General features: G+C 43.2%; 1 protein-coding gene across 3 annotated transcripts in view; it reads left to right on the forward strand.

The window, feature by feature from the left end:
* The window catches only part of Rgs20 (regulator of G protein signaling 20), a 131,369-nt gene that overhangs the window by 31,694 nt on the left and 78,927 nt on the right, over positions 1–20,748 (forward strand). The window contains exon 2 of one of the 3 annotated variants that reach the window (XM_059255629.1): positions 1,302–1,616. The exons of 1 other annotated variant lie outside the window; for it this stretch is intronic. In XM_059255629.1, coding sequence (XP_059111612.1) covers positions 1,302–1,616 — 315 coding nt within the window. Of the gene's footprint in view, positions 1–1,287; positions 1,617–20,748 lie in introns of all 3 variants that reach the window. One more of the 3 variants, XM_059255630.1, reaches the window with a different exon arrangement.

Here is a 20,748-nt window from a genome sequence, read left to right on the forward strand (position 1 = left end):
AAACAAACAAAACAAAACAAAAAACAAGGCTAACAAAGGTCTCTCTGCACTCTCTACATAGCTCTGGCTGTCCTGTAACTCACTATGTAGACCAGGCTGGCCTTGAACTCAGAGAGATCTGCCTGCTCTGGGATTAAAGTCATGTGCCACTACCTGCAGCTAAAGGTTCTTTTTAAAGACTAACTTCATTCTTCCATTTTTACAAAAGAAGTAGATAAACTCTAAAGTTAAAGTTTCATTCCCACAGTTGGGGGTTGTCAGTGCGAAAGCTATTTCTAGGACCCTGTGCTCCTGACTACTACACTAAACATGCCCAAGAACGATATTTTTTAACTTTCCAAGAGGGCGGGGGAGCATGTTTACTTTCACCCTCTTAATGCTTAAGTCTCCTAGGAATTTGTAGAAAGTGGAAGAACTCTGAGAACAAGATGTGCACATGGAGTTCAGAAAAGAGACCTGAAGTGCGAATGCTTACAAAACCGAGCCCTGGTCTCCTCCACTCTACTGGACTAAGGCCGACTTGGCCAGCCTTTCCCCACACAGCTTACGGGTCTGGCATTCTTCACCCACCTGCATCTGCCATCCATGTCTCACTTAACAGCTACCCCAGTGGGACCTGGTAACCAAGTGTATCACTACCTCGGTAAAGTAGTGGTGTATTGGAAAAGAACAGGGTGAGAAGGATTCAAATGACAGGCAGAAAGAGGAAGAATTGCAAAAATGAATGTGTGAACATGAACCTTCTTACACAAGCACGCCACGTTGAATATGCATACAGATTCCATTGGCTTGTTAACCGGCAGATTCTGATGAACTAGGCTGGGGTAGGGACACAAGTTTTGCATTTCTGTGGAGCGGCTGGATATTGGATATGGGCAACAGCTGCTGGTCCAGGGACCACAGCATTAAACAGCATAGTTTTAAAGGAGCGGAGAGCAGGGCAATGGTGGCGTGACGCCTTTAACCCCAGCACTCGGGAGGCAGAGGCAGGCGGATCTCTGTGAGTTCGAGGCCGGCCTGGGCTGCAGAGTGAGTTCCAGGAAAGGCGCAAAGCTACACAGAGAAACCCTGTCTCGAGGGGAAAAAAAAAAAAAAAAAAAAAAAAGGAGGGGAGAAGTGAAGGGAGAGTCTACCTCGCGTTTTTTCTTTTGCTTTCACCGACCTTCTCTTGCACCCTCAAAGTAAATTCTCAAAATGCTTCAGCAAGCGGTCTCAAGTAGGTGAGTGGACACGATACTAATGATGTGCTGGGTTTGTTTCTCTCGTTTCCCCACACCCTTCCCGTCGTCCTCCCTGCACAGCTCCCAGACTCTCCTGCAGTCCAGACGCTGCTCCACCACCTTTCCAGCCTGCTCAACAGCTTCATGCTATTCTTCTCGGATCTTCTGCGGCGACCCCCTCCCACGGCTTGCCCGCGACGCTGGGACTTCACCCCTCAGCTTCCCGCCTGGCCGGGTGCCTGGCTCTCTCCAGTGACCCGCCGTCTCCTGCTCCTGCTTGGGGCCTCAATGGCATTGCCAGGCCGACCTCCGAGGGGTCGTCGTCTGAAGCTGGCAAGTCCAAACCCAGAGCCCAGAGAAGAGGACGCCTGCACTGGGAAGAGCTCGCCGGAGTCTGTGAGTACTGGGGACTCCACCAAACCTATCCTCGGCCTTCTGCAGCCCCAGCCTTTCCCACTCGTTCTAACCCCGACCGACCCAACCCAGTCAGCACAACGCTGGGCACACTGGGCTCCCTGACACTCCCACATCCGCGGAGGCACTAGAAGCTACTTTCTACCAAACCACTCATTCCCTTTGTACAGTTCCTAGAAGTGGGAGGAAACCCTCTGACGCCTCCGAGGATCTTTTCCAACTGTGGTTGCAGCTCCTTCCCCGGAGCCTCCTCAAGCATCCCAGCGTGTCGCCACCGCCCACAGCCAGGTTGGCGCTCCCACTCTTCTGCCCTCTCTGCGGGAGCGGGAGGAAATGACGTGATGTTATTTTTGTGTCAGGTCACTTTGCTGCTTCAGGTTAGCCCCCCAAGCTCAAGCTCACTGTCCCAGGGGGCCACTCCAAGGCTTGCTCCCAGAGCTGCAGCGACCCCGGCGCTGGGTGTCCTCAAGAGCCAGGCGCCAAGTGGCGCGGCCGCACCGGGCTTCCCCTCCCTCCGCCTTTGAGTCCTAAAGGAAAGAAGGCTGCCCAGGGCACTCCACCTTGCCATTCCAGTCGCCAGGTTAGGACATCCGACTCTGGTTGACCCAGACCAGGTGGGACCACCGTCGAGACAGACAGACAGACAGAGAGAGAGAGAGACAGAGAGAGAGAGAGAGAGACAGAGAGAGACAGAGAGAGAGAGAGAGAGAGAGAGAGAGAGAGAGAGAGAGAGAGAGAGAGAGAGAGAGAGAGAGAGAGAGAGAGAGAGAAACTGGCGCTAGAAACTGCACGGAGCGGGGGCAGTGGCGTCTGCAGGAATTGTCCTACAGAGGCGGACAGTTCACAGGTGCGACCCAGGGTACAGAGCATCTGCTACTCTCACGACCCCCGCCCCCTCATCCCTGCGCTGCTTTCCCCCCTCCCTCCACTCCCTCCCCTCCTCACTCCATTCATAAGGTTCCAGCACTCATTCACTCACTCTGGATAGGCCTGCTCAAGCTAAGGCCAAGGAATAAAGGGGGTGGGCTTTGCAAGAACGCTCAAAGCTCGCCCGGCATCGCACACACTCTATCAGTGCGACTGGAAGAGAGAAGCCTAGGCTGGGGCTCTCTGGCTAGCTCTGGGACTAAGAAGTGCCCCCAGCCTCAGTGCTGCGCGCCGCCGCCAGTAGGAGGCGAGCCCGGGAATGCCCAGCCCTAGGAAAGCGAGCGCGGAGGCGGAGAGGAGTCACAGAGGGGAAAGGAGAAGGAAGAAAGAAGAGCTCGGGAACTTGGACCCAGAGACGCAGGAAAGGGCGGGAGGCAGAGAGCCAGCACGGGGGGAGTAGGAACCGCGCTTACTAGTGTAAGAAAACTGAGGCTCACTCTGGACGCATGCGCACGGCCAACGGAGGCCAGAGGGCCAGAGCTTCCCCTCCAGCTAGTCCAGTGGATCCTAGCTTGGTAAGAAACTGGCGTCCTCTCCTTCTTCCTCTCAGACTCTCCCCTGTAGCCCTGGACCCGTCCGTGAAAGGAACCCCGAGAAGGGGCTCGCTAGAGGGACCTGGGGCGCCAGTCCCTCCTTGCCCGGTGGTTGCAAGCCCTGGCGAGTCATCTCCCCCTGGGTTAGTCAGTGGCTGTCGCGACTGGGTTGTGGGTTAGAGGCATGACAGTTTCTGAAGGAAGGCTCAAACCATCGAGAACAATTATTATCAGACCCCCTTAAGCAGGTGGTCCCGGGTCTGAGACTCAGTGCGGGACGAGAAATGTCATTAAAGTCTAAAGTGAATATTGGCCATGCCAAGTAAGCATTTTTGGAAAACCCAAGCGCCTTCACTGAGTTGGGGAAAGGATGCGCTTGGGGCCGAGCGCCCGGGGCGAGCAGTTTGAGCGCAGGTGGGAAGGAGGCGGCACTCCCGGAACACACCACCTCCCTTTCAGAGAAGTGCAACCTAGGCGATCCAGCAGAGCTGGGTAGAAAGTGGGCGCTCAGATAGCACCCCGAGCTCTAGAGTCTGCATGCACCTGACAATTGAGCAGATACAACAGTTGCTTAAGGAACAGGCGCTGGGGGCTGTTCCTTAGCAGGCCCGGGCTCTAGATTCGCCACACTCGGAGGGGCTTTCTGGACCTTGGAAACAACGCAGGCGCCCAGGCTGCGGCGACTGAAGGTACTAGTGGGAAGCGGAGAGGGTGCGAGGAGGTGAGCGATGGGGAGTCGGGTCCTTGTACACTAGTGCCCTAGGCCTTGGGAGAATTGAGTTGGCTAAGGAGACAGCTCCTCCGGACAAAGGTGGGCTCTTTCGGAGATCTGAGTGCCTGTGGATATCCGCACCCACTGCTTCAGGAGAGTAGGTAAGGGAGAGGCCTGGGAAGAGGCGGCGCGCGGGAGCGGGGTGGATGTTTGGGGAGAGGTTGGAATACGCTTCAGGATTTCCACACACCAGGCGTGGGCGGCCGGAGATGGGCGTTGGGGAGGAGTGTGCCGGTGCTGCGACCTACCCATCCCACGCGTGTCTGGATGTGGGGTGCTGAGAGGGTGGCTCTCTAGGGCTGGGATGGGTCGCGAACTTCCTGAGTTCTACCAGAAGCACGGGAAACCAGGGCGAGAAGAGCTAGCGACACACACACAGCCCAGCAGCTAGTGAAGCGTGCTTGGGACCGGGCTAAGGAGATTCCGGAGGGAGCATCTGCTGCCTCTGCGCCCCCAGGCGGTGAATAGCTCCACGGCGCGTGGAAGGTGGTGGTGCAGAATTTCTGTCCTGAAGGAAAGTGAGGGAAGGGAAATCTCTCTTCCTTTCCAGAGACTTTGGCGAAGGCCTACCACTCTCTTGGGCTTTCCGACTTCACAGCCATATAGCTGTCCGGATGGGCTTGGGGGCCAGTCGCCAAATCAGTCACTGCTCTCAGTCCTGGCGATAGCTCCTCACCCACTAGCTAGCAGCAGCGATCCAGGGTTATAGGGCTCCGAATAACTCTGGGAATGTGGGCAGTGGGGAGCTCGGGCGTCAATCAGTTCTCACCACCACCTTTGCTTGGTCAGTCCCTACTCTTCCTCATGGGCACTGGTGACAAGTCCCCTGAAAGGCTTAGTTTCATTTGCTTCTGTTCACTGAACTGCTTGACTTCCTCAAGGACATTTGTGCTAAAATGACACTTGCCTTTAAGTGCTTTGGAACAATTTTAATACACACTCTCTACTGGTTTTGTTTCTATTTGCCCCAAACCTAGTTTTTCTACGGCGCCATCCCGTTTATCTTCTGTTCATTAATGTGTATCTTTTATTATCTTAAATCAGCAGAGTTTAAAACCTGAAGAGCCCTTCCTGCAATCTGTTGACTGTGATCTCAAATCCCAACCAACCTGTGTGACTTTAAGAGGTTACTTCATGTCTTTGTGCTTTAGTTTATCATCTGTAAAGGGGGAGTGGCCTACCTTTGATCAATTAATACATTTGATCAATTAATAATTTGATCAATTAATTTCTGGGCTCATGCTATGCAAAAACTAGTCATAGGACTGGAGAGATGGTTCATCTCATAGGTTAAGACGATGTGCAGCTCTTGTAGTGGACCTGAGTTCAGCTCCCAGCACGCATGCTGGCTGCTCCCAACAACCTGTAACTCTAGTTCTAGGGGATCCAGCACCTTCTTCTTGCCTCAGCAAGCACTGGGCACACTTGTGGTGTACCCACATACATAGCCTTAAAAAAGAAATCTTTTTTAAAAACTATTCTTACTGTTACTATATTGATGCTACATTGGCTTAGTGGAATTCAAAAATCTGAAGACATATGAACATAGGAATATGCATGCATCATTAGCCCTAGCTCTCCAAGGCTAAGGAGGAAAAATGTAAGCTTTGAGGGCAAGTGAGCTACATACTGCCATTTTTTTTTTGTCTCAAAATAAGTAAAATAAGATAAAAAGAAAGAAAGATTAAGATCAGGAACAGGATACCTCTTTTTGTATGCTATAGAGAGTATGTTTACATACTGAAATGGGTGTTCGTTGTCAAAACCATGAAGCTGTAAATGTTTTCTCTCAATACTTAAGTTTATATGCAATTCATTTCTCTATCACATGGGCCCTTCATTATGAATAATTATGAGATATTTGCATACAAGTGTCAAACAGCATTTTAAGAGAAGTTTACTCTTTAAAAATAGTTGGGTGTGGTGAGATGTCAGAGCAGGTAAAGGCACTTATTATGCAAGCCTGAGGACCCGAGTTTAAACCCAGGAACCCAAGATCACACGTAAAGGTTGGAAGGAGAGAACTGGCTGCATGAACTTGTCCTCTGACCTTCACGTGGCCATGTCCTGAGCACCCTCCCAACACTACATACAAAAGTGAATAGAATAAATACTTTAAAGAGTTGGGTTTATGAGGGCTGGAAACATATCTCAGTTGATAAGCACTTGTCCAAATCACAAAGCCCTGTGTTCCAGCCCCAGCACCAAGTTAACCCAGTGGTATCCATGCAGGTAATCCCAGCTCATAGGAGATCAGAATCAGGAGGATCAGAAGTTCAGGTCATGCTCAGCTACATAGTAGCAAGACCAGACCCAGCCTAGGCTACATGAATTCTTACCTCAAACAAACAAGAAGAGAGTTCCCTTTTTTAAACAAATATACATTTAAAACTTAAACAATAAATTACGGTATTTACAAAACATCCAATATTGTCACTGAAATAAGGGACTTAGTCTTTTAGGAAATTTGGAGACTTACTGTAGGAACTAGACAGGTTAAGTTTTTTGAGAATACTAAAAATTTACCCCAAAAGCTAGTTATCATATAAAAATATGGAATTATGATAGCCCAGTTACTTACTCTAGCTTTTTCATTTTACAAAAAAGGAAACATTCAGAGGGTTTAGGATTTCAGCTACTGAGGAGCTGAAGGAAGATTAGAATTCTAACTCTTTCCTCAAAGCTCTCACAAGTGACACTGAGGACTTGTGACTCCTTTCATAAACAAGAGACTAGGTCTATATAGAAGGATAAACATACAAGTATGTGTTAGCTTCAACACCGAGAAATACAAACCTTTGTTTTCATGGTACTTATAAAGACATCATAGTATTATAAAGACATGATCACAAAGGTCACAGGACAAGCCAGCACAGAATTAAAGTCCCACTAGGGATGCATTTAGTTGTATGTTCTGTTAATCTCTTTGAGCAGTTTTATATTAGAAATCATTTCAAGCTTTTCTTACGTTTTAAAAATGTCTTTCCTGCTAGTCTGAAGGTCATTCCCATGAGAAAGCATTTTAAGAAAAGCCTTTAAATTTACACAGGAGATTTTTATTCTTTCCAATTTGTGTACTAGCAAGTGAAAGAGAAAACTTTGCCTATTTGAATGTAGTAACTTAGCTAGTGATGTCAAATGTCAGTTCTTAAAATTCCACTGTGTGTTCCTACTTGTGTATTCATGTCTGTGAGGAGGATGTAGAGGACAGCTTAAGGAAGCAGCCCTCACAGAACAGTTGAGCAACCCCCACGGTGGTGTTTTCTCTTACAAAGTGATTTTAAGGAACACAGTGTTTTCTGGGGAAAGTATTTCTAGGAATTGTGCCTGCATCCTTGAAGAAGGAGACCATGGTTCTTTCTGGTGTGTAAGCTGAATGGGTATGTCGCCCTTGACTTTGCTTCTTCGGAGGCCTATATGTTCTTAGAAATACAGGGCATTAGGCAGGAGTGACTCTCTAGCGTGCTCCCAAGCCAGTTCTGCAGAAATGAATTTTGAAATGATATGTGTCAGTCAAGTCAGGTCACAGTGTGCTTATCTTGTGAATCACTGTCCAAGTGGAAATCTGAAGGATGGTTTTTGGGGCACCACCAGGTGACTCACTATGTGAGCTTCTATTCAAGTAAGCACAGTGCTACTCAGCAGCTAATAATTCATTGTGAGTCACAGTTTAGCATTTAGTACAATAAGTGTGAGTCACTGACTACCAGCACTGTCTGAGATGTTCCCTGAATATTACCTTGAGCTGAGAGTTTGAGGGTTTAGACATGGCTGCAAGGGTAAGTCAGCCTAGAACAATTGAATGGGCTCTGGCAGAGGCCATTCACAATCAACTTTGGTGGCCCTCCGGTTGGAATGCTCAAGGTGATATTCCATTATTAGGAATTCACAGAATAGACTGCCTTGATTCTAGTCTGCTGATTTGATCTATTTGTGCTGGAGATCGTTTGTGAAATAAGAGTAAGGTGCTGTATTGCCCCAGTAGTCTGAGTTATCTCTCAAGTTATTAAAGCCAGATGACTGTTCTGGTTTGTAAAGTAATTAATTTAAATTGTAAAATCCTTTCAAATCTATATTACTATTTGCATTTAAGACCATAGTACCTGATGTAAAATTACACAGCAATTTGACTTGATAACAATGTGGAAACAGAGGCCAGGGACATGCTTGGCTTTGCTCATGTCCCTGAGTGAACAGCTCAGAGCTACATCACACATCTTGTATTGCTGTGTCAAGGATAAGAACATCTTGCTGACACTGTGTCTGCACACATGCACAAATGTGTGTGTAGAGTGATGTGTGTGTATGTGCATGTGTGTGTCTGTGTGTGCATTCATGCTTGGGATGAAACGCAAGGCCTCACGCAAGGCCTTATGCAGTTGTGATCATCACTAAACTACACCTCCAGCCCCAAATATGAAACACATGTAACTCCTGTAGGGCTGTATGGCCTAAGACAATAGAAATAACCACATTCCTTTCTAACCCTATAAATGACTGGTGACTGATAGTAGGGTGATAATGAGATTTAATGAACTAGAAGATTTCTTAATTTCTATAAAAGTTTTGTTGATAATTGGCGATGAAGGAAAGTGTTTAAAAGTGCATATAAGGGTCTGGGGAGTTAGCATTGTGCTAGGGCACTCACCTAGCACGTGTGAGGCTCTGGGTTTGATTTCCAAAACAAAAAATTATGAACGTACATGTATATTTTTTTTATTCTATGCGTTTTTTTTTTTTTTTTAGCAGAACCTAAAGTTTTTCATCCTCCGGCTTTGGTTTCCTGAGTATTGGGATTACAGGCCTGTGGCACTATACCTGACTTCTTCTAATGCTTACAAAGAAATATAGATTCACAAGCTATATGAGTTACCCTTTTGGGGAAGAAAGAGGTGCTCACCTGATACATAGGCATGCCATCTTCTAATTGCTATGTAAGTCAGGGCTTCCAACCTCAGAACTGCCTACATTCCGAATAGCTGCTTTCTATGAAGGACTTTTAGTGGGATGTGCAACAACATTCCCAACCTGGGTGTCTGGAGAGCCCTCCTAGACATGGCAATCAAAAAATCTCTAGGTATTGCCAGATTTCCCTGGGGGTAGTCAAGACAACACCCCTGCTCAAGATCAAAATATGTAATATTTTCAGTCCCCCACACGTTAAGATGCCATCTTGCTTTCTCCAAGTCTGTTCCTACAGCTAACCACTTTCATAGCCTTTTATGTCATTTGTGCTGAATTATGAACTTCATATGGAAATTCAAAAAAATCAACTATGAAAAGTTCATAGTCTCTGAATCTGCCTCATAGTTTTGCATGGTGTTTTTGAGATTCACTCATTATCTGAACTGTTATTTTTCAGTGATGTACAGTGTTCCTTTTTGTGAAGATATCACTGTGTATTGGTCCATTCCACTACTGAAGGGCACCGGAGGTGTTTCTAGTGTGGGGCTACTTAGCGTGGTAGTGGTATGCACATTCTCACCCATGTCTGTTGACTGATTCATCTCTCTGTTGGCTGTATGAGCAGGGGTGAAATTGCAAGGTGATAGGTCCTGTATATGTTGAGCTTAGTAGACACTGCCAAACTGTTGCAAACTCCAAATCAATTTACATTCCCACTAGCAAAATATGTATTGTTTGACAACCTCACTGTACTTGATGCTATTTGCTTGTTTCATGTTAGTCATGTTGATGGCTATGCAGTACCATCTCATTGTGGCTTTCACTCATCTTCCCCTGATTACTAATGATGTTGACTATCTTTTCATATTTTTTGACCATCTGGGTAATGCCAATTGAAAAGTATCCCTTAAAATCTTGGTCACTTTTGTGCACCATCTGTTGTTACTGTCATTACTAATTTGTATGAGTTCTTTGTGTATTCCACAGATGTCTTTCAAAAAAAAATGTATGTCTGTGTTTGTGTGGATGTGTCTGCTTCTCTAGTCCAAAGTTCCAAAGTCTTCATATTCCTCCAAAGACAACATGGTCACATTCTTCACAGCAACAGCCCACTCTCTGATACCTGCTTCTGTATTAGTTTCTTTTCTGTTGCTGTGATAAAACACAATGACCAAAAGCAACTTATGGAAGAGAGAGCTTCTTTTGGATTATGGTTTCAGAGTTATAAAAACCTATTATGGCAGCAAGCGGCAGTCACGGTGGCATGAGCAGGAAGCTCACATCTTCCAATGTAAGCACAAAATCAGACAGCAAGGAGAGCCGCAAGGCTATATGCTCCCAAGGCCTGTCCTCAGTGACACACTTTCTCCAGCAAGGCTGCACCCCTCCCCCAAACTTTCCACAACCATCATCTGGAAAACAAGTGTTCTAATTCCTGACATTCTCATTCAAAGCACCACAGTAGTTCAGCTGGTAGGGTGCTTGCCCAAGCATGCAGGAAACCTTGGATCTCATCCCAGCACCACAGAAGCCAGATGGAGTGGCAAACGCCTGTTATCCCAGCAACTGAGAGGTGGGTGCAAGGTGATTAGAAATTCAAGGTCACCTCAACTCATAGCAAGTTCAATGCCAGCATGAACTACGTGAAAATAAATAAATGAAGGTTCCCTCTTTGTTTTTGGCTTGCTACGGTGACATTACTATGTACAGGTGCCCTTTCCTGGCACCTCTGTTTTGGAGTCACTGTACTCCTCGTATGTGTGGGTTGATGTTTCTCACCAGGCTTGGAAGTTTTTCACTCACTATCTCATGGTGCCCCCCTTTTTACTTTCTTTCAATATCTCTTCAAATTTTCCATTTGTACTACTTTTTCTTTTCTTTCCTGTTTCTGTGATGCAAACTATACATATTTAAGATGTTTTTCTCCTCTCCCACCATGCCTCTTGCTTTCCTTGGTCCTGTGTGTATGTGCATGTGTGTGCTTGCTTCAATTTGAATATTTTCTGTTCAGCTGTGATTTGGTTTACTAGGCCTATCTTCTTTATTCTTAATCTTCTGCAAAACCAAATAGCAACTTGTTAATTTCAGAATTCATTTTGTTTTACATTAAATGTAGTGTATCCATTTGATACTTTTATGCAAATAAAAATTCCTTGGTGAAATCAATCTTTTCAACAGTTCTATCAATTTAATTTTTGTCTGCTAAATTTAATATTAAAATTACCTGTGCATCTATATCTATTGTTTTAAAAACTTATTGGTTGTGTTCTTTTGTCCCTAGTATCTTTTTCCCAGAGGAATCTCTGCTATAGGAATTTGGAACTGATAATTTCAGGCCTAAAAGACTTTAGTGGGCTGAGTCTGATTTCAATTTTAATAAACTGTGTCTTACCCCTGTTCATTCCTGTCCCTTTCTCTTGCGCTTTGTATCAAGAGCCTATAATAAACTTGGTCTCACCTCCAAGGTTTCCAGCTTCACTCTTTCCCTCTCCCTCCCATGTGGCACGTGTCTGAGTGCTCAGCCGTGTCTGAGGAAGGTTTGCTGTTGAAGGGTACTTCTTCCACATGAGACTAGAATTTGTTTAAAGAGGGAAGAAGATACACTACTCTTCTTGGGAGAGTCCTCACTCTCAGAAAGTTTACTTCCTTTAATCATCCTTGCTCCTGTAGAACACTCAGCTTCCCCAGAAACGGAATGTTAGCTGTTCCCTTGGTTTTTCAGGTTGTGTGTAACAGCAATCATCTTTGACCTACTGATGCTTTTTAGTTAAGTTTCTTTTTTCTCTGCCTTGGGGTTATTTTATTTATTTGTTTCTTTGTTTATTTGGATTTTTGAGAAAGGATTTCTCTGTGTGTATTCTTGGCTGTCCTGGAACTCGCTTTGTAGACTAGGCTGGCCTCAACCTCACAGAGATCCACCTGCCTCTGCCTCCTGAGTGCTGGGATTAAAGTCATGTGCCACCACTACTCAGCTACATTACATTTTTATCTTTCTATTATATCACTTGTTTTCTGTGGAACTCAGAAAATGTACATACTATATATTTATAACTGTGTACAAGATATAAATATATCTGTGATTTTAAATGTTGGAGAAACACATAATCCTGACAGGTCTCGGGCTTCATATTATATCTCTGTGATTAAAAAGATGAGGATTAGATGAAAGAAAATTGGATTTCAAATTTGGTTCTACCTATTATGTTGTAAACCTCTGAATCTGAATGCATATAATGCTCATAACATTTAGTAAGCATACAGACCATGGTTCATGAAAGCTATTAAAGACTCAGCCCTCCAGCATGTATCCATCACTGTTTTGGCATCAGACTGTGCATGACTTTAAACATTTGTGCTTTGACATAATTCTGTTTGATGAAAATTTTAAATGTTGTACCATTTAAACATGGTTCTGAGAAAAAGGTTTTAAATATAAAAGTCTGTACCCATGACTTGATACCTAGGTAAATGTTTCTGAATAAATTCACAAACTTACGTTTTGCCAAATAATTGGTCATTCATAAATTTTTAAAACTACCTGAATCTGAAGAATTCAGATAAAATTTAGTTGTGGGTAATTACATTGATAATAGTCATTCTGTATTGTTATATGACAAAATTTTTCTTGGAGAGATATAACATACATGTCTACTCACCCAAGATAGGAAGCCTTTGACAGATCAAAGTACCACCAAAGTTCAATGAACCATGAGTTTTAATGAGATTACTGACAGGAATATGGATGGGAGTTACTCACAGGAGCAGAAATTCCCCTCTAAGACAGCTGCATCACCAAAGCCCACACCAGCATGGTGACAGCTCACAAAGCTGGGAACCTGGCCCTCTCTGCACAGCCTGCAGGCAGCTCAACAGGTGCCCCAGTTGCTTTACATCTATTTTAAGCAGCTGGGCTGGTTTTCACTTCTTTCAGACAGCTGGTCTGGTCTCAGACAACTGGTCTGGTCTCAGGACTCTTCTTTGCAGCTTGGCTTGTCTAAGAATTTTCTTTGCAGCTTTTACTGCTAATCTGGCAGGGAGGGGCCTAGTGAATCTGGTCAGTTTCAGGGACTTTCTGAAGCTCTTTTGAGTTGTTTACTTTCCTGCTTAAGGAGCTTCCCTGAAGTATGGAATGTTTCAATCTCAGAGGAGACTGTTACAGAACATCAGCAAAGCTGTCTTTTACTACTGCTTCATGTTATAGCCAGTTTTTGTAAGAAAATAGTATTAAGAAACATTAAGAAAAATACTGACTGTATTTTCTTTAAAGAACATTTCTTTGTCCTTTGCAATGATGCATCTGTAGGGACTGTAAGTTATTTAAACATTATCTCTACTAATGATTTAAACATAATTAGTTGTACATTCAATTTCCTGTTACCAGAGTGCTTTTTTTCTGTATCATTCACTTCTTTTTAAACATACGGTGGTGGTATGTGTGCATGTGTGTGGGTCTAGGTTCTGCTTTGAATCTGAGGGGAAAACAGTAATCCTGGAGGCAGACAGCAGACAGCAGGCAGGCCGTCCCGTCTGAAGCAAGGACAGTGGCTTCTCTTCTGTGTCCCTGAGGCCTAGGCACACTGCCCTCTTCATTTCTGTAGCCTGAGTACTGGCTTCATGGCTCTGGCGCATTCAGGGAGGTCTGAATGCCATACAACTATGAACAGATGCCAAGGTGTTATGCATCAGTCTGGAATTTACCAGGTTCTCACTAGAGCTAAGTTTTACAAATAATTCACTTCTGGTCTTTTGAATAAATTGTGAGGCTATGCTGTTCTTTTGGGAAAGTGGCATTAAAAAAAAAAACATGGCATCATAACTCAACCCTACAAATAAATTTGGCATAAAAAGTAAAAAAGAAGTGTGAAAGGGGTAAAATCGTACAAAATCAAAAGAAATGAAAAATTCAATCTGGATTTGTTGAGTAAATGTCATAAATGAAGTAGAAGACTTTATTTCTTTTCCTAATTTTCTAGTATCTGTTTTCAAAGTTATGAAAACTGAAAACTATAAATATCAGTTCAGAGAATATATTTGTTTAATTTATATGAAATCTGTGCCCAAGAATCAAAATATTACATTTTAAATGAATTTTTGTTACTATACCAAGAAATGTGTTTCATGTAACATTTTTCATGCATATGGGTAAGAGTATTTGTTGCTCTTGTAAGACTTGGGGTGGGTTCCCATGGAGGTTTGAAGCATCTATAACTCCAGTTCAGGGAGTCAAATGCTCTTTTCTGACCTCCCTGGGCATGAAGCACATATGTGTTGCACATACATACATACAGGCAAAACACTCATTGTCTTAGTCACTGTTCTATTGCTATGAAGAAACACCATGACCATGGCAACTTTTAGAAAAGAAAACATTTAATTGTGGTTTTCTTACAGTTTCAGAGTTTTAGTCCATTATCATCATGATGGAAAGCATGGAGAAATTCAGATAGGCATAATACTGGAAAAACAGCTGAGAGCTTCACTTCCTGATCCACAGGCAACAGGAAGAGCAAGAGAGATTGGATCTGGTACGGGGTTTTGAAACCTCACTCAGAGCCTCACAGTGACATACCTCCTCCAACAAGGACACACTTCCTAATCTTTCCAAACAGTTCAACAGAGAACTAAGCATGCAAATATATGAGCCTATGGGAGCCTGTAGTGGTTTGAAAGAAAATGGCCCCCAAAGGAAGTGGCATTATTAGGAGGTATGGCCTTTTCAGAGTAGGTGTCTTCTCATTGAAGGAAGTATGTCACTGTGGAAACGGGCTTTGAGGTCTCATATATGCTCAAGCCATGCCCAGTGAAACAGTCTACTTCCTGTTGTCTTCATGTCAACATGTAGCAACTACTTCTCCAGCACCATGTCTGCCTGCATGCTGCCATAGCAAACCATGATGTTAATGGACTGAACATCTGAACTGTCAGCAAGCCACAACAATTAAATGTTTTATTTGTAAGAGTTGCCGTGATCATGATGTCTTTTCACAGCAATAGAAACCCTAACTAAGACACGGCCATTCTCATTCAAACCACCACACCCATACACATAAAATAAAATAAATCTTAAAATTCCATTGAAAGAAAAAGGGGGAAAAACTGAAGCAAAAAGAGAAAATATCACCCAGTAATGAAAAAAAAGATAGAAACATTTAAATAAATGTATAAAGGAGAATAAGAGATAATAAAACAAAAAATTTTTAAATATGATTAAGTAAAATGCTATCAACAGTGTAGTAAAAACAAGAATAAACACAAGGTGCAAAAAGAAAGAATAAAAGGAAAATGTAAAAAAAAATGTGAAGTGTTGCAACACCTTCTTTTCTAGGTCCTGGAAAATTGGAGACTGACAGACATATGGCAGGAGGGAGCTGCCGAACTATGGACTCTCTGCTGTGTTTTTTGCTGGTGCTGGCTGAGCTTGTATTGAACAAGTGTTCAGTGTCTACAGGTTTTGTTTTCACTCAAGGGACCATTGCTGGCCACGCTCCACTTTCAGTGCCTGGGCTGGGCAGGTTCTTCCGTCCTCCCACTCTCCCCAGTTTTTGTGTCCCACGTTGCTAACTGAGTGTCTCCCAAGGGCACGGTGATTGGGGAAAGCAGCATAGCTTCCCTGAGGTATGTATGGGTAGGCCTGTCTTTGTACTTTCAAAACCCTCTTGCCTCAGCTGTGGGACCACTCCTACATAGTTCCAAAGCGCTTTCTCTCTTTCTGCCTTTGAAATAGAATCTACTTTTTCTTATCCTGATGCTAATCACCTAATCACACAGAGGCAGTCCTTAGTCTTACCCCTTAGAACCACACCACCACAACAGGAAAGGAGATTAAATTTGGATTACAGTTTTATTTAGTTTTTTATTGAACTGGCCCTGAGTCTTTTTACTTATCCTTTGGTATGGCTCTTGTGTTTAACTCTTGGGGGCCCAGCTGGTGGTTCTATTGTGGAAGATGATTGAAATGCTAAGAGGAATTTACCTACAGGAATTAGGCTCCTGGGTGTGGGTCTCCAGGGCATGTATCTTCCAGAGGGTCCTCTCAGTTGACTTACTGTCTGCGAGGAGGTGAGTGTCACATGCTTTAGCCACCTTCGTCATGGACACAAAGACCAGCAACTAGAACCATGGGCTAAAATAAACAATTCTCTTTAAGCTGCTTCTCAAGTATTTCACTACAACAATGCAAAAGCAGTGAGACAGGATTTTTTTCCTGAATCTCATGTATGTATAAGTGCCTTGTGTTCTCCTCCCCCCTCACACACATACATACACACACACACACACACACACACACACACATACACACACACACAGGTACACAAGTTCTAAATTGGTGTAATCCTCTTAAAAAGGCGAGTCCAAAATGAATAACCACTAAGCATTTCAATTCTTTGAAGCCTTTTCCATTTTCCATCCTTATTCAGCCTATTTTACATTTTATATCTACGGTGTAGAGCACTAAACTTCAGTGCATATTTAATACAATGTATAGAAAATGAAAGTGTCAGGGAACAAAGACTATTTCATGTACTCCCTAGGGACATTAAATCAGAACATTCCATCACCTCAGCCCACAGAGAATGCCTTGGAACAATCAGGGTGTGGAGGGGTAAGGTAATATGGGGTTTCCATTCTCCATTTCTAATCAACTGCACATCTGTCGAGGAAAGGACTCCATGGGCACTCACTGACAACCATCCAAAAGTAACCCAAATCTGCCTAACTGTGGCCAGTACATGCATACCTGCGGTAAGACCAGGATAGTTCTGTGAGATGGTGATGTGAAATACCTGGATTCGTGTCTGCTTGTGGGCTGACTTATAGACATCAGGTAATTTGTGGAATTCTATGAGTCTGAATTTCTCTAGTGATTAAAGAAAAGGATCTTGAGCCTGGTGGTGGTGTACACCTTTAATCCCAACACTTGGGAGACAGAAGCAGGTAGATGGATCTCTGAGTTTGAGGCTAGCCTGGTCTACATAGAGCATTCCAGGACAGCCAGGGCTATGCAGAGAAATCCTGTCTCAAAAAGCAAAACAAACAACAACAAAAAAAGATCATGAAATCAACTAAAAAATAAGATGTGAGGGAGATATGTGTCGTAAGTTTCCATTACTGTGATAAAACACTGACCAGAAGCAACTTGGGGAGGAAAGGGTTTATTTATCTTACATATCCCAGGTCACAGTCCATTGAGAGAAGCCAAGACAGGAATCGAGAGGCAGGAACTAAAGAAGAAGCCATGGAGGAACACTGCTTGCTTGCTCCCCTGGCTTGCTTAGCCTGCTTTTTCATACATCTCAGGCCTAACTGTCCAGAGATGGCACCATCTACAATGCTCTAGGCCCTCCCAGATCAATCATTAATCAAGAAAATGCAATTAGTCCTAGAGTAGTGGAGTTCACATGAGCTGATCACAACCAATTACAGATTTCTTTGCCAGGTGTGGTGGCATACACTTTTAATCCCAGCACTTGGGAGGCAGAGGCAGGCAGATCTCTGTGAGTTTGAGGCCAGCCTGATCTATATAGTGAGTTCCAGGACAGACTTGCCTATAGGCCAGTCTGATGGATATATTTTCCCAACTGAGGTTCCCCCTTCCCAAATAACTGTAGCTTGTGTTAAGTTGGCAAAATCTTAACTAACACAATATAATACATTTGCTCTGTAGACAAGGAGGTGTGGGGTGTGTGTGTAATCATTTGAAATTGCTAGAGGGAAAACGAGGCTCTGATAAGAGATGTAAGTTTATTCTTGTGTCATGGGCTGGCACTGAAGATCCCAGGAAGATTAGTCTAAGCTAGCCCACATCTTAAGTCAGTAAGTTTTTATTATACTTTGCAGGCCATTGCTCTTGTATGAAGTCATGCTATGCTACAAAATATCTGAGGGAGGTTCATAGTTTTTGGAGGTTCAAGAGCATGGTGCCGGCATTGATTGAGGTCTGGGGAGGCCAGTTGCTGGCCATCCAGGCAGTGTGAGATGTGGGCCTCAAATTGGACCAATCATAGGTTGGCCACTCCCACAAGCTCTGTGCGACCATTACTCCAGCACATCTTGCAGGCATAACAGATTGTAGGTCAAAGTTTTCTGCCTGAATTGATGTCCCAGGTCCCACTTCTGGGAGCCTTGCATGGTTATAGAAAATGGCCAGTTCAGGTCCATATCCCCCATTACTAGGAGACTTAACTAGGGTCACAAAGAATCTAGGGAGTTTCCACTGCACTGGGTTTCTACATTGTTGCTCAAAATGTCCCCCAATTCCAGAAGTCTCTCCCAGTACTCTCCCCTTCAACCCCCACCACCATCTGAACCCTCCTGTTCCCATCCCCACCCACCTTCCCCCAGTTCACCTTCGAAATCTATTCTATTTCCCCTTCCCTGGGAGATTCATGTGTCACTCTTTGAGCCCTCCTTGTTACTTAGCATTTCTGGGGCTGTGACTTGAAGCATAATTATCCTTTACTTAACCGCTAGTTTCCACTTATAAGTGAGTACATACCATGTTTGTCTTTCTGGGTCTGGGTTATCTCACTCAGGATGATTTTTTTTCTAGTTCCATCCATTTGCCCACAAATTTCATGATATTTTTTTAACAGCTCAGTAATACTCCTTTGTGTAAATGTACCATATTTTCTTTATCCATTTTTCTGTTGAGAGACATCTAGGATGTTTCCAGTTTCTGGCTATTATAACTAAAGCTGCTATGAACATAGTTGAGCAAGTGTCCTTGTGGTAGGATGGAACATCCTGTGAGTATACACACAAGAGTGATATTCCCAGGTCTTGTAGTAGATTGATTTCCAGTTTTCTTAGAAACCATCACACCGATTTCCAAAGGGGCTGTACAAGTTTGCACTCCTACCAGCAATGGAGGAGTATTCCCCTTGCTCCACATCCCCTCCAGCATGAGCTGTCACTTATGTTTTTTATCTTTGCCACTCTGACAGGTGTAAGATGGAATCTCAGAGTTGTTTTGATTTGTATTTCCCTGATGTCTAAGGATGTTGAACATTTTTTTTAAGTGTTTCTCGGCCATTTGAGATTCCTCTGTTGAGAATGCTCTGTTTAGATCTGTACCCCATTTTTTAATTGGATTATTTGGTTTGTTGATGTCTAGTTTCTTGATAGATATATATATATATATTTGGATATCAGTCCTCTGTCAGATGTGGGGTGGGGTTGTTGAAGATCTTTTCCCATTCTGTGGGCTGCCATTTTGCCCTATTGATAGTGTTCTTTGCCTTACAGACCTTTTCAGTTTTGTGAGGTCTCATTTATTGATTGTTGTTCTCAGTGCTTGTGCTCTCAGTTCCCTGTTCAGGAAGTTGTCTTCTGTGTCAGTGCATTCAAGGATTTCACCACTTTCTCTTCTATTAGATTTAGTGTATTTTATTTTATATTGAGGCTTTTGATCCATTTGGACTTGAGTTTTGTGCACAGTGATAGATATGGATCTATTTGCATTCCTCTACATACAGACATCCAGTTATACCAGCGCCGTTAGTTGAAGATGCTTTCTTTTTTCCATTGTTTATTTCTAGCTTATCAAAACTCAGGTGTCCATGGTGTGTGGGTCTTCTATTTATGTCTGGGTCTTCTATTCTATTCCATTGATGAACCTGTCTGTATTTTATGCCAATACCATGCAGTTTTTATTATTTTAACTCTGTAGTACAGCTTGAAATCAGGGATGGTGATACATTTGAAAGTTATTTTATTGTACAGGATTGTTTTAGCTATCGTGGGTTTCTTGTTTTTCCATATGAATTTGAGTCTGTAAAGAATTGTGTTGGAATTTTGGTGGGGATTACTGAATCTATAGATTGCTTTTGATAAGATAGACATTTTTATTGTGTTAACCTTACCTGTCTATGAGCCTTGGAGATCTTCCTATCTCTTCAGCTTCTTTCTTCAAACACTTAAAGTTTTTGTCATACAAGTCTTTCACTTGCTTGGTTAGAATTACCCCAAGATATTTTATATTATTTATGGCTATTATGAAGGACATTCCTTCCTTCATTTCTTTCTCAGTCCATTCATCATTTGTAAATAGGAGGGCTACTGATTTTTTGAGTTAATCTTGTATCCAACCACTTCACTGAAGGTGTTTATCAGCTGTAGGAGTTCCCTGGTAGAATTTTTGGGGTCACTTATGTAAACTATGATATCATCTGCAAATAATGATACTATGACTTCTTCCTTTCCAATTTGTATCCCCGTGATCTCTTTCAATTGTCTTATTTCTCCAGCTAGAACTCAATTACTATACAGGATGCAGGGGGTTATTTCAATTTTCTTGTATCTGTTGAGACTTTTTTGTGACCAAGTATGTAGTCAAATTTGGAGAATGTTCTGTGAGGTGCTGAGAAGAAGGTATATTCTTTTGTGTTTGTGAGAAATGTTCTGTAGATACCTTTTAGGTCCATTTGGTTCATAACATCTGTTAGCACCAGTATTTTTCTGTTTAGTTTTTGTCTAGATGACCTGTCTATTAATGATAATGGGGTATTGAAGTCTCCCACTATCAATGTGTGAGGGTTGATGTGTGATTTAGGCTATAGTAGTCTTTCCTTTACAAAGGTGGGTGCCTGTGTGTTTAGGGCATAGATGTTAAAAATTTTTTTAAAAAATCACCTTGGTGGATTTTTCCTTTGATGAGTATGAAGTAGCCTTCCCCATTTCTTTTGATAAATTTTGGTTTGAAGTCTGTTTTGTTAAATATTAGAATGGCTACCAGCTTGGTTCTTAGGTCCATTTGCTTGGAAAATCTTTTCCCAACCCTTTACTCTGAGGTATTGTGTACCTTTGAAGTTGAGTTATGTTTCTTGTGTGCAACAGAAGAATGTGTCCTGTTTTCGCATATATTCTGTTAGTCTGTGTCTTTTTGTTAGGGAATTGAGCCCATTGATATTAAGAGGTATCAGTGACCAATGAATGTTAATTCCTGTTATTTTGTTAGTAGTAGTGGTACTGGTTGTGT

This window comes from Peromyscus eremicus, chromosome 2 (assembly GCF_949786415.1).
Source record: "Peromyscus eremicus chromosome 2, PerEre_H2_v1, whole genome shotgun sequence".
Taxonomy (NCBI): Eukaryota; Metazoa; Chordata; class Mammalia; order Rodentia; family Cricetidae; genus Peromyscus; species Peromyscus eremicus.